Here is a 13,318-nt window from a genome sequence, read left to right as displayed (position 1 = left end):
GTTAAGGTAAATCAGGCCTTGGAATAAGTTGCCCAGAGAGGCGGTGGAGTCACCACCCCTGGGGGTGTTTAAGAGGCATCTAGATCTGGTGCTGGGAGATCTGATTTAGTGGTTTAAGGGTTACAGTGGCAGTGCAGTTGGACTTGATCTTAAAGGTCTCTTCCAACCTTGATGATTCTATGATTCTATTCTGTGAAAGATAAATCGTACCATCTGATAATATTGTTCCAATTGCATCTGGTAATACTGTTCCAGTAATACAGTTTTCTGGGGAAACAGCGCCTGGCAGAAGAGCGCATTTATTGAAAGGCGGGTTGTATTTTTACGTTATTTACTTCCTTTATGATGGTTGCACAACAAGGTCAAAGTGCAGCCGCCTCTTGTAAGCGATCATGTCCACCTGCAGCCGGCGCCGGCCGGGCCGGGCCGGGCCCGGGGGCTGCGCTCCCGGCCGAGCGCCGCTGCGGAGCGCGGCTCTCCCCCAAGGGTTAAGCGGCGGCGGGGGTGTAACGCGGGCTGACACACGGGCGGGGATCGCCCCGCCGTGCCGGCTCGCAGCTGCGACTGGACCGTTCAAAATTGCCGTCTCCCTCTCTTTTCCCCCCCGCCTCCCCTCTCTCTAGTCTTCCTTTTCCCTTCCCGGCGCTGGGCTCGCAGCCGGGCGCGCTTTCCCGGAGCTGGCCCCGTCCGTGCTGAGTCAGACCGCGCCCCGCGCCCGCCCCCGCGGCCCGGCCGCACCGAGGGGCTGCAGCCCCCGGCTCGCCCCGCCGGCGGCGGCGGGAGGGAGGCAGGCGCGGGGGCTCCTCCTCGCCCGCTGCCCCCGCCCGGGGCTGGGCGTGTGCCCCGCCCGCCCCGCCGGTGGATCAGTTACACGCAGCTGGCACAGGTGCGGGGCGCCCTTCAGACTCGCGCCGGCGGGGGAGACCCGGACGCAGAGAGCAGCAGGGAAAACATGCAGCCATTTTGGGCCGAGGCAGACAAAGAGCCGCCGGCGGCCGCGGCCGCCCCCGCCGCCCCGCGCGGCTCCCGAACCCCCCGCACCCGCGGCGCGGCCGCACCGAAGGGCCGCAGCCCCCGCCAGCCCGCGACCGCCGGGGGGCCGCCGCCCGACTCCCAACTAAGCGTTCGCAGCCATTTGCACGGCCTTTTATAGCGCGGGCGCTGGCCAATCAGCGGCGGGCGGAATCCCTGCCCGGCCGGTGATGTGCGGGCCGGGCGCTCGCGCGTGCGCTGTTGGGCGGGGGGGCCGAGTGTGAGCGGGGCGGGGGGAGGAGGGAGCCGTGAGAGGGGAGGGGGGGGAGGAGGGAGCCGCTCACAGGAACCCTCCGAAAAAAAGATGGCGGCGGGCTCGGATCTGCTGGATGAGGTTTTCCTGAACACGGAGGTGGATGAGAAGGTGGTGAGCGACCTGGTGGGCTCCCTGGAGTCCCAGCTGGCGGCCTCCGGCCACCACCACCAGCACCACAAGGCGCAGGAGCCCCTGAGGGCCGCTGGGGGGCTGCTGGGGAACCATGTTGTGAGCAGCAGCAGTAGCAGCAGCAGCCCTAGCCCCAGCCCTGGAGGAGTAGTAGTAGGAGGCAATGCTAATGCCCAAACAGAGAGCAGCAGCGGCAGCAAGATGGGACTGAGTGCCCCAGAGATCACAAAAGCAGGTAACGTGGGCAGGGGTGGGGGGCTCTGAGGGAGAGGGGCCCTCCCCTCCCCCCACTCCCCAGCTCCCGCTGCCTCCTTCCCTCACTGCTTTCCCCCCTTTTCCCTCTCTCCTCCTTCTCGTTGTGGCAGGAGCGGGAGTGCAAAGGGTGGTATCGATCATACGGGGGAGAGCCTCCCCTCATCATGCCCCCTCGGTGTGTATCCGCGCCTCTGCTCCCTCCCCTTTATTTTCCCTCCTCGCCCGTGCTTACTCGAGGGTGTTGGATCATGTGTGGGGGCAGCCACCCCGCAGAAGGAGCCGGCAGTGCCCGTCCGTGACTCTGCCGGTCCCCTCTGCTTTTCCTGCCCTTGTTGCTGGAGTGTAAAAGGGCTCTGTTAATCTCGGGGACTGAAGGAGGCAGAGCCCACCCCCTTGGTCATGGCTGTGCCTCCCATGCCGCCTGTGATTGCTCCCCTTCCCTTTCCAGGGGTGGAGGTTATGGGGGGGATTCCCTCTTGATAATGCCGCCTTAGCTGTCTGTGTAAATGCTCCTTCCCCTCCCCCTTCGCTGTTGCTGAAGTGGAAGGGGGTGTTATTAATCATGACACCTATTTCCTGTAGAGGAGGAAGCGAGGGGGGATTTCAAGGGGAGGAAGTCCCTCAAAATGCTTCCCCCCCATATCTGCCTGCCTTGATATTCCCCCCGCACCCCCTCCCTTGTTCCAGGGGCTTGGAGGGGGCATGGGGACCTCCCATTCCTCCTCTGCCCTCAAGGGGGGGTAGTCACAACGCCGGGTCCCGGCAAGGGGGGGAATTCAGGCCACAACACCCCACCTTGCACAGCGCTTTCTCCCACCCGCCCACCCCCGGAGCTGCCTGGGAATATTCCCCCCTTCGTCTTGTGAGCCTTGTAGGGGGGCAGTGTGAAGGCTGGGACTGAGGGCTCACTACGTGGGAATGGAGAGAAGCTGTTTTTCAGGGGGATTGAAAGAAATGTCTCCCCAGAATCTCTCTGCAATTCCTCCCCTCCCCCCCTTTTTTATTTTTGATTTTGTCTTGCTGAAGTGTAAGAAGACACTACAGACCGTCTGTTATGATTGATGAAGCTCTTCTAGGAGGATCTCCTTGACCCTTATAATGTGCATCTCAGTGTCTGCCTGTCACTATTCTTTTCCCATTTCTGTCTCCTTAGGGCCAGGACCTGGACTGTGTGTGATTGTACTTGTGCTAACACCAGGCCTTATCAAGGGGCATGAGGATTATTCAGGACAAGAAGCTACATCATCTTGTCCCTTCTGAAAACCAGCTTTGCTTTTTATATATTTATTTATTTTTAACTATCTCGGGCTGTGGGAACTTCAGATCCGTTGGAACAAATTCTGTAATAAAGAAGAGGGGTCTTCCAGAAACCTGCTCCAGGCCTTGCAGTACTTCTTATCTTGCCAGGCCGATGTTTTTCTTTCCTTTCACTTTTCATATTTTGCTGTTGTTGAGCCTCCTGATCTGACTTACTTTGTAGGAGATGACAGGATTAGAGAGTAATGTGTATAGGGAATATGTCTTAATAGTGTGTCTTCCATGGCCATTTCCCCCTCCTTGCATTGCAGTTATGTTTCTAAATGGGATGTCAGGCTCCAGAATGGGGAGGAGGTCTTAGATGATCTTCTTACTTCCCTTGGTTCATATTAAATCTCTTTTCCCTGTTTTGTACTGTAGTGTCAAAATCAGGGGTGTTACAATTAATACTGGATCTGCCAGTCTTTGGTGGGATATTGGAGGCTTTAAGATAACGTATTCAAAGCCATGTTCAGTTTGTACTCTGTCCTGTTTTTGCTGGCTCCAGGCAGGCAGCTTGGGAGATGGAGAAGACCTGGTGATAAGGGAGAACATTCTGTCTTTGCTGGACTTCTCTCCTTGCTCATTCGCTCTGTTTAACCTCGTTGTTGTTTTGCAGGGGCAGGAGGAGTGCAGGGGGGTGTTATTAATCATAACACCAGGTCCCAGACTTCAGCTCTGGATGGAGCCACCACAACGAGCACCAGCACCACCACTGCAGCAGCAGGAGGATCGGAAGTCACTGCTGCTCCAGGGACCCTCAGTCAGGGCAAATCGGTGGTTATCAGCACCATGGCAACTGCCTTGTCCACCAGGAATGGCAAGATTGGGACCACGACGGTGCAGACTTTGAATGGGAGTAACGTGGTGATGAACTCTCACCACACAGGAAGTGCTGCTTTCTCTGGGACTCCTGTGACTGCCAACCCCGCTCCTGCACCTGCTGTTGCCCCTCTCGTTAACAATGGACCTGGATCTGTGGGGAAAGGAAACGCTGTTAATGCTGTTTTACCCTCAGCTTCTAACACTGTCATCCAGACTTCTTTCCTTAATACTGCTGTGTCCTCTGCATCCTCCTCCTCGCCCACAGTGATCTCCTCGCAGCCACCGCCGAGCGTTGGCACCGGGGCGCCCACGGTAACACTGGTGAGGCCCCCCATCCACACAGCAGGACCCACGGTGGCTGCAGCTGGTGCAGCCACTCAGAACGGGAGCAATACTGTGATCAATTCAACCATCAGTGTGGGGAGTTTTCCTGCTGTTGCCACAGCCACTGTGGGATCTGGAGTTTCCCTCCAGACGTCACTTGTGAACAGCCAGTCTGGTTCCAGTGTGCCAGCAGCTCCTGCCACACAGGTCATCAAATCTGAGTCTCCTAAAACTATAGTCCAGGCAGTATCCCAACAGCAGACGCTGGCTACTGCTGGCCAGCCCAGTACTACAGGGGGTAACATGATTATTGGGCAAACTATGCAAGCTGGGCTCTCCAATGTTGCTCCCAATCCTGGTGGGATACCTCCTGCAGCTCCTGGCACCCCCACAGGAATGGCTAAAGGCACTGCCAATACAGTGGCACAAAGTCTGCCAAGGACTCCAACACCAACTACGAGTGGAATCAGAGCAACTTTGACTCCTACAGTTTTAGCACCTCGTTTGCCTCAGCCACCTCAGAATCCGACTAACATTCAGAATTTTCAGTTACCACCAGGTAAGTGAGAGGATTGAGGGGTTTTATTTTGGAAGTGTGTATCTTGCAGGGAGGAAGGAATCCAAGTAAGATTCTGTGCCATTGAATTGTGAATTGTGGAAAAGGCAGGACATGTAACAATGAGAATGGGCTGGTGTTGAGTAGTAGTAGCATAGTAGCATTCCACTACTTAGTGTCTGATTTTGGGTGACCAGAAAGTCTTTTCAGCAGTAATTGAAAATAATTCTGCCTGGTATCTTTGTTCCAATGTGAGTGTAGATGAAGCTGCAAACTGCCAAAATGTGACAATGGGACATTATCTAATGAAATATTGTTATGAATTAGCACAACAGACATTTTGAATTTTCAGGTGGTTTTGTCAGTAGTTTGTAACCTTTATGTGCTGCTTGGTTCCCTCCTGTCCCTGCATGCCCCCACTGCCACAGAGCTCTCATGAACAGAGAAGCAGCAGATAAAACACATGAAAACTACCTACTTTGGCTTTAAATACCTTCAAAGTCTGACTTAAAAACTCACAGATTTGAAGCTTATGATCATCTTTTTAGTCACTGGCATTCTGATACAAAAGGCAGACTTCCTATGTCCTTACCTCACCCTGTTGTGTCTAGGGCTGCAGCTTTTGTAGTAGCTAGTCTCATGCTTAGTGCTGAGCATCTCTGGACAAGGAATCTAGTCCTGAACTCAGTGGATGTGTGAAAAGCAGGATGAGAAGCATTTATTTGCTCAGAATTGTTCTATCCTTCCTTAAATATCCCGGATTTGGAGATTTAATGTTATATATTTGCAATTGTTTTGAGTCAGGCTTGTGGCTTGTATCCACTTTGATTTTTAACTGCAAATACTTGTGTGAACCTACACATTGCTTCCTGTCCTCATAATAATGCATACAAGGGCTGTATTCTTAGTGCTCACTGTTTTCAGGGCAGTATGCAAAGAACAGCTAATTGAATTTTGCTACTAACACTGAATGAAATTGGTGGTGGTTTTAGTAGGTGGTCTTAGTACAATACAAGTGGTTTTAGTAAAAATACATCTCTTGGAACTCCTGACCAACCTCAGAGCAATGCACCTGTCACATAAAGTAGATCAGGAATTTTGTGCTGTGTTACTAAACACTGTGTTTTTGTGTAATATACTCTCTGTGGTATGTGATGCCATGTAGTTTGATGAAGTCTGTCAAACATTCTGTGTATCCAAGTACTAACTGGTATAAATATTCCTCTTTTTTTCCTGTAAAAGATTATTCCATATATGAGTAATTTGAATGACATGTTGCTAATTTAAACAATAGCAGTAAAATTCAGATCTTGAAATTGTGGTGCTTGATTTGAAGCCTGTAAATTGATAGGTAGGAAAAGCTTTATTTTATTTATTGCCATATTGTATCAAAGGATTGATCCAGTTTAGTCTAGTGCCATTTATACCTACATTTTTTGTTAATACTGCATTATAAACCTGATTATGAGGGAAAATACTACTGTGGAGTCCAGTGGGACCTTTTTTCAGGTAGCTGATGTTTTCAGACTGCCACAGCATCCTGAAATGTGTTACTCTTGGAAGCAGCATTGCCAGTCCTTAAGCAAAATTGGACCATAAATTGTTCCTTTGGAGTTCCTGATAGATCAAAGTAAAACAATACAGGTTCTAAGAACTTGTATTTTTATGAAGCATTTTTTTTTCTTGTCCAACACTTAAAGAAATATTCATGACTTTAAAAGAATAAGCATGACTTAAAATAAGCAGATAAGTGGCTGGATACATAGAGATTGGAAACTGAGTTCTTGCATGAGAAGACAGGCTTAATATTGAAAAATATTTTTTTTAGTGGAACTGATTATTTTTCTTTTACATTGCTTAAGTTAGTTTTTTATACTTTGCAAAAGTAACCAGCTTTAAAAATGCTTTGCATAAACCATCTCTTTTAAAACACTTAAGGTGCTGGGCTCTTCCAGACATCTCTTAGGCACAAGGGCCAAGCACCTCTGCAAATCTGGCCACGTGAAGCTGCTGTGATCTTCAGCAGAGTGCAGGTACACTCATAGTGAAAGGAGAATAGGTGGCTGTGCTTTTGAGATTGTATTTTAAATGACAGCATCTAGGCCAGGTTTCTGGAGGTGGTTTGGTAGTGTGAAGCTGCAGCTGTGATGCCTGTGTGCTGTGCACCTACTGCATGCATCAAATTTGCGTTCACAAGTTTGTTTCTAAAAGTTAATAGTGTGTGCTAGTAAGAGTTTCTATGACAGTGCTTGAAGCAGTTTGAAATCATACACTGCACACACAGGTTTTTACACCAAGAGTTACAAACACTTAGAAAATTCTGATAGAAGGTTTGACCGTGACAGCACACGTTTTTACTGTTATTTTCTTATCCAGAATTACTGTTTCTAGCTCTCCAAAATACAGTTACAGTGTCACATGTATGGAAAGCAGAATGTAAAACGTCAGCAGGAGTTATAAGCTGGGACTTGAAAATCAGAAACCTTACAAGATTTCAAATGTTTTCTTTGAAAGACCATGTGGAAAATAAACTCCATCAATGGTCTTGAAAATAGATTACTATTAGAATAATCCTTTGTATTGCATCAAGGCAATTGTGCAGCAAATCTTGACTAACCAAATTGGAGATGTTTGAAGAGCCAGTGGGCCATAATTGTTGTGACCTTACTGGATTTTGGTGTATTTCTTCTCCAAGAGCTGGGCTATTGTATCTGTGTATTAATGATGGTTTTCCACTTTGGCATCTTTGAGGAAGAGGATTGTTGTCCTTAGTCTTTTCTTCAGGAGCCTGTGTTTGGGACTTAGTGCTCCAGTTGGACAGATTTGGGTAATGATGGTCCCAAAACAACCTTATTCACACCCTCTTAGAAAAGAGATGGAAACACTGTGAAATAATTTTGTAAGGGGGTAGGAACAGAAGTTTACACAATACTGCCTTAAGGATGCAACACTGCTGAAACTGACTGGAAATAAATTGAATCAAGCTTGTTTTTTCTGAGTACTTCAGTAATGAGAAATGTGTTATGTACAATAATATGGTAAGAGGTAGAAAATCAGTGAGTTTGTTAAAGTGGTAAGTCAATGTTTCACTGTTAGAGGTGCTCAGAAAAGTCTGCAGAAAAGTATAACTGGGATTATTCACTAAGATTTATCTTTTGCATTGTAAGAGTGTGTAAAGTGTTTAGAGGTCATTGCTGACACAGGGTGGAATCGCCTTGTAAATTGGCAAAATTTGGGTACTTTAAAATAATTTTTGAAAACCCCATCGTGTCCAGCAGTGCTGTAGTACAAGCCCAGCATGTGTGAGTTTATGCTTACCTAGCAGTACTGTCAGCTTGGGGTTCAAAGATTTGATTTCTTTTCTTGCAAATTTGTTGTTGCTACTGTCTTCCCCTTTATCTTTATGTACAAACATCTCATAATAAGTTTTTAAGGTGTCTGCTTAGAGAAAGGAGCAGATTGGTGAGTGCTGAATGGATGCAGTGAGAATAGAATAGAGCAGGTAGGTCTGGACAGTTTTCTCTACTAGCTTAGGTGAAATTGAAATCTAGAAACTTTCACTTCTCTCTGTCCCTCTCTTTTTTTTACCTTCTGAATGACTGTTAGTTTTATGAAAATTTGGTGGTTTGATCATAAAGACTGGCATTTTCCTAATTAAATATGGTTTAGTGACATGTAGTCCTGTTTGAAAATAGCAGATAGGATGGGATGTCATCATGTTTTTTTTATTTTTTACTTCTACACTCATGACTAGTCCCACTAGCAGTGGTGCAGTGCTGCAGCTGTTGTAGAAGAGAATTGTTTTGCCTTGTGTCTAAAAATAAAACTTCTTTATTACTTTCCCAAAACTCAGTTGGATCTGCCAGTAGCTGATGATAGGGGATGAGACTACAGATTTCTTTGTTGCTTTCTTTCTGAAGGGCATCTCATGTGCCTTTTCTGTGGTGAAGGCAGGATAGGCCTTTTATAGACTGAGAAGCTGCTGTTAAAGGGGCCCCTTTAACAGTGGGATGTTCCAGAATTCTGAACTCTAGCAGTGGTTAAAACGTACCATTGATGCTTTCCAGAAGCAAAGGATACCTGAGAGAGCATCAATGCTCCACATCTGCACATCTTGGGAGATGGTCAATGTGAATATGGACACTCAAGGGTTTCTTCATGGCCTTAGAGGCTCAAAACTTTATTTGCTGTTAAATTGGAGCTTTTTTTGTAGAAACAAATTGGTTTTTAACTCGTGTTCGCTATCCAAGAAGGATTCTAACTCAGGCCATGGTTATGGTGGCTTTAGGATGGGAAAACTGCCTGAACACATAATTTAAAGCATGGGTTTGGGTCCCAAAAGTTGTACTTTCGGGAGCTGGAGTAACAGAAAAATAACTTCTGCAGGAGTAATTCCATTTCTTTCAGTTGGCAGTTGGGGTAGTAGGTGGTTGGGCAAAGGAGAGTATATAAAAATGGAGAAGGGTGGCAACTGAGAAGAATCAAAGCAAGCAATTTATGTTACTTTTTCATACTGAGTGCCTCATTCTTTGGGTTACATTGTACTTGAAACATGTACCCGAGAAGTCCCTGAAGGAACTAGGATGTAGATAGATGAGGAAATCATCAGAACCCCATAATACAAGGAACACAGAAAGGAACAGGAGAAATACTATGAAGTAGTGGAATGTGGTTGTTTCTATTTCTCACTGCCTAGTAAGCGAGTTCAAACATATCCTCATTATATTTTCCCTGTATGTTGCATGTGCTGCCAATATTATGCCTGTTAAGTGTGTTGGCATGGCTCGATTTTGTTAAAAATAATGTCTGCAATACACCGTGACAATGGGGGTTTCTTAGAGTACTTCCAGTATGTTTTACTTTCAAAGCATTTTACAAAATGCTTTAATCCTTGCAACCTGCCTGTGTGGCTGGTATATGAAGTAGTATAAACTCTGCTTTAGAGCTGGGGGAAAGAGCAAGTTAGAGAAGTTCTGACTTGCCCAAGGCCATGCAGGAATCAATATTTTGCCAGGATTAGAGCTTGGGAGTCCTGTACCTGGTGTGTAAAGCAGTATCTGTCTTTCTGGAAGATGACCATGTATCTCTTCTGCAAAACTCTTCTGGGTGCAGGGTGGATTTTATGTTCAAATCATGCATCAGCAAAAGGAACATTCTGCTTTATTTGGAATCTGCTACATCAGATCTGCCATATGTCACCAGACTGGAAGTTGTGTTTGTTCGCATTGCACCTTCCCTAACTGAGGACTCCTGCATGTTTGGCTTTGTACCCCAAAGAGCCTGAGCCTCAGAGAGCTGTGCAGTAGGGTTTTCTGGTTCCGTTAAAAAGAGTGTCTTGATGTTGTGCACATCTGATAAGACTGTGTCGTTAAGTGATGGGATCTAATGGGACTATAATTGTGATTCTGTTAAGCTATGAAAGCTATTAACTCTGATTACATATTGTTCAGTTCTGTTATGAAAAATACTGTTCTCAACAGCCTTTGGAAGTGTATGTATGAATATGTCTGTATGATCTTCAGATTGTGATCTTCTGGCGTTTTGGGGTTATCACTAAGCTTGTTATAAAGGTTTTTGGTCAATAACCAGAAATTATTTATTTCTTTCGAAGTGTTTTCCATTCTGCAAGAAATTACCTGTTTTCCATCTCTGGAAATTTAAGCAGGTTGCTTGTGAAACCTTCTTGGTTTGAGGACCACATGTTTGAATGTTGCCCAGGACTTGAATCCCTTTCTAACAGAGAATGCTGCAGCCCTGTTAGCAAAGTGAGATGAAAATGCATGAGTTTGGGCCACTGATAGGACACAAATTATATCACAAAGTCTTCAAATGAAGTATTTTGTTGTATGAGAACTCTTACTGTTGTCTGTCTTCCCTGTTTTGGGAAACGATATGTAAATATTATTCTAAAAAATTTTATGAAGTAGTTCTAGAACGCAGTTGAAAATACTGATATTCAAACTATCTGGGTTCAAGGAAAGAGAAAGTGCTGGTGTGTGGAAAGGTGTGTAAAAACTGTGATCAATACTGAGTCTGCTCAGAAAGAACCGGACATAGAACTCACTTAACACATTAAACATTTTTTGTTACTGTGTTCATTTTTTTGGGTCAGAAATATTCAAAATCATTATTTTTACCTTAAAATATCTACTCTTGTCAAGATTATTGTTTGTGTTGAAACTTCATGAATGTTTGTAACTCCATTAATCTGTCTGAAATTTCTCCTTGAATTTGTTGCCATTGCTTCATATAAGGAAAAAAGGCTTTTGCTGATTGGAAGACAGGTAGCAAGTTTAGCTTTGTTAGGCACATTATCTCTTGTGAAAGAAGATTTGGAGAGGTAGTGGCATGAAGATTAGAATTTTGAAAATACAGTTTCACATAACTGAAGAGAAACACATGTACCTATCACAATAATAGAGAGGAGGTTTTAGTCCTGGTTAATGGACAGTTATTTCAGGTGTGTTATGAATCCCAAAGCTCTGTGTGAAGGAAGGTCAAACTAGGGAAGAGAGTGTTGCTCACAGGTGACAAAGGGCTTTTTCTTTGCACAGCCACAGGGCTATTCCTGTGTGCAAATAATTGTATCAGCCCTTTTGTATCTGCTTCCTTGTAAGAGAAGCAAAATTGCTGATACAGCGTGGTCTATGTACAGGTTGTAATTAAACAGGTGTAAAGATTATGTGAACATCCATATTTCAGATTAAATGAGGTTTTGGTTTTTTTTTTTTGCCATAGACACATGAATAGAGCTTTTTGGTTGTTTTAAACCTTCTAGGACAGTTTTACCTCAGCTTACTCTGGAAATTTTTACACCAGTTCTAATCTGTGGGAATTTCTTCCTGGAAATGCTGGTTGTCTTCTGGAGGGGCTGTTGTCTCAACAGAGAACCAGTATTTTTTTTACCACAAACCCTCCTGTCTTGGAGTAATTCTCTTCAGGTGTCTTTAGCATAATATTTAATGTAAGATATAATAATTGTCCTTGAGGTCTTATTTGTGTCTTTAAGGGTTTTTTAAAATATAGAATATTTTTTGTGAGAACAAACAGTTGATTATTGTCACTGGATAATGGTATAGATCTATCAGTAATCAAGAAAAAGGTGATAATTATAAGGAATTGATACACCTGCAATGAGATCTGTTCAGCACCTCAGTAGAGCTGTCTTAAGGTGTTGTACAAATGTATCTGATCTTTGGGTCTGTAACTGTTGTCAGACTCAAAATAACATTTTAAAACTATGGGTTTCTGTACTTAGATTACCAGTAATCAGAAAGTTGCACTTTGAACATCAAAGGCTGATGCTCAGCAAAATGTGTAAATGTGTTATAAAATAGGTTAAATAGGGATGGTGCTTTTACTTGGTGTTTGTACAGAATTTAGTGCAAGCTCCAGTTTGGATACCAAGCTCTTTTTGTGGGATTTGGAAAAATATATTGATGAAAATTAAGTAACTTTTTTGCCATGGTAGATCTCTGTTTATAAACTTGACTTGTGTCGTATGAATGCTATGTATCTTAATTTTGATTCTTTTTCCCTTACCAAAATGTATTTTTCAGTAACCCAGTACCTAGACAATGAATAACATAAAACTCACAGCAGTGTCTAATATTATTTTACATGACTGACATGACTGTCCTAAGATTTGTATTGAATTGAGTAAGCCTCTCTTGTAAAAATGGTCTAACTTATGATTATAACTTGATTAATAGATGCTTCTGAGAGTAGCTGAACTGTTAAAAGCTATCACAGTGCTTTTGTGCAGAATAAAGCACGTGCTGGATAGACTGTGCTGACAACCAGTGCAGTTGAAAAATGTGCGCTCCAGATATCAGAGTATAAACAAAAGCCAAGCAATGAGGTGTGGTGCTATGCTCGAGTCTTTCAGAGAGGGTTTGGGGGGCAGCAAGGCTGTACTAAGTTGTCTGCACACCTTCCTTCAGTTTATTAATCAAACATTTCTTTGAGGGAGGGCTCAATTTAGAGCCTCTCTCCCAATGTAATAACATCAGGTGCTTTGAGCCTGAGTCGTGGTGTGGCGAGTGGGACCAGTTGTGCTCTCATGAGTCACAAGTGCCAGCTCCAAGGAGTAGCACTGAGGAATTGCAGCACCTGTGGCAAAAGAGTCGATGGAGGGGACCAGAAGAGTGTTTGTGGAGGGATCAGTGTGGGAGAAGAGATCTGGAGTAGGGAGGCTGACAGTGACTGAACGGTGTGGAAGTTAAAAGACAAGCATGAGGAGTTAGTAGGTTTTAACAGACATACGTGCAGTGGTGTTTGCAGTAGTATTAAGGGTGGATTGGAAGAATATACAAGTGTCCATGCATTGAGATTCAACCTCTTAGTTCCTTTCTTTCTTCCTTTTTTGCCAGTGTATCATTTGATTTTCTTTCCTTCCCTGTCCTCCATGGGGGAGGGGGAGAAAAGGCACTAATTATTTATAAGTGTTAGTCATACCCAGTCATTAAGCTTAGTCATTACTCAGGACTGTGCATTTGATGGTTAGTAAAAATCAAAACGAAACCTGATTTTGTTGAAAAGCATTCTGAATTCAAGCTTACAGGTGTGAAAATAATTCTCCTTCTGTGTTCAGACTAACTGCAAAAGCAGAGCTACTTAATAAATGTTGCTATCAGCCAAATGGC

General features: G+C 44.9%; 1 protein-coding gene across 1 annotated transcript in view; it reads left to right on the top strand.

The window, feature by feature from the left end:
- Positions 1-1,336: 1,336 nt before the first annotated feature.
- TAF4 (TATA-box binding protein associated factor 4) overlaps positions 1,337-13,318 on the top strand; it is a gene marked incomplete at its 5' end in the record, with an annotated part of 36,052 nt that continues 24,070 nt past the window's right edge. Inside the window, 2 exons of the mRNA XM_084217694.1 lie at positions 1,337-1,652; positions 3,588-4,676. Coding sequence (XP_084073820.1) covers positions 1,337-1,652; positions 3,588-4,676 — 1,405 coding nt within the window. The remainder of the gene's footprint in view (positions 1,653-3,587; positions 4,677-13,318) is intronic.

This window comes from Fringilla coelebs (genome assembly GCF_963513975.1).
Source record: "Fringilla coelebs genome assembly, chromosome: 18".
Classification (NCBI taxonomy): Eukaryota; Metazoa; Chordata; class Aves; order Passeriformes; family Fringillidae; genus Fringilla; species Fringilla coelebs.
The sequence above is the reverse complement of the archived record's forward strand: the minus strand, read 5'-3'. Positions and strand labels throughout refer to the sequence as shown.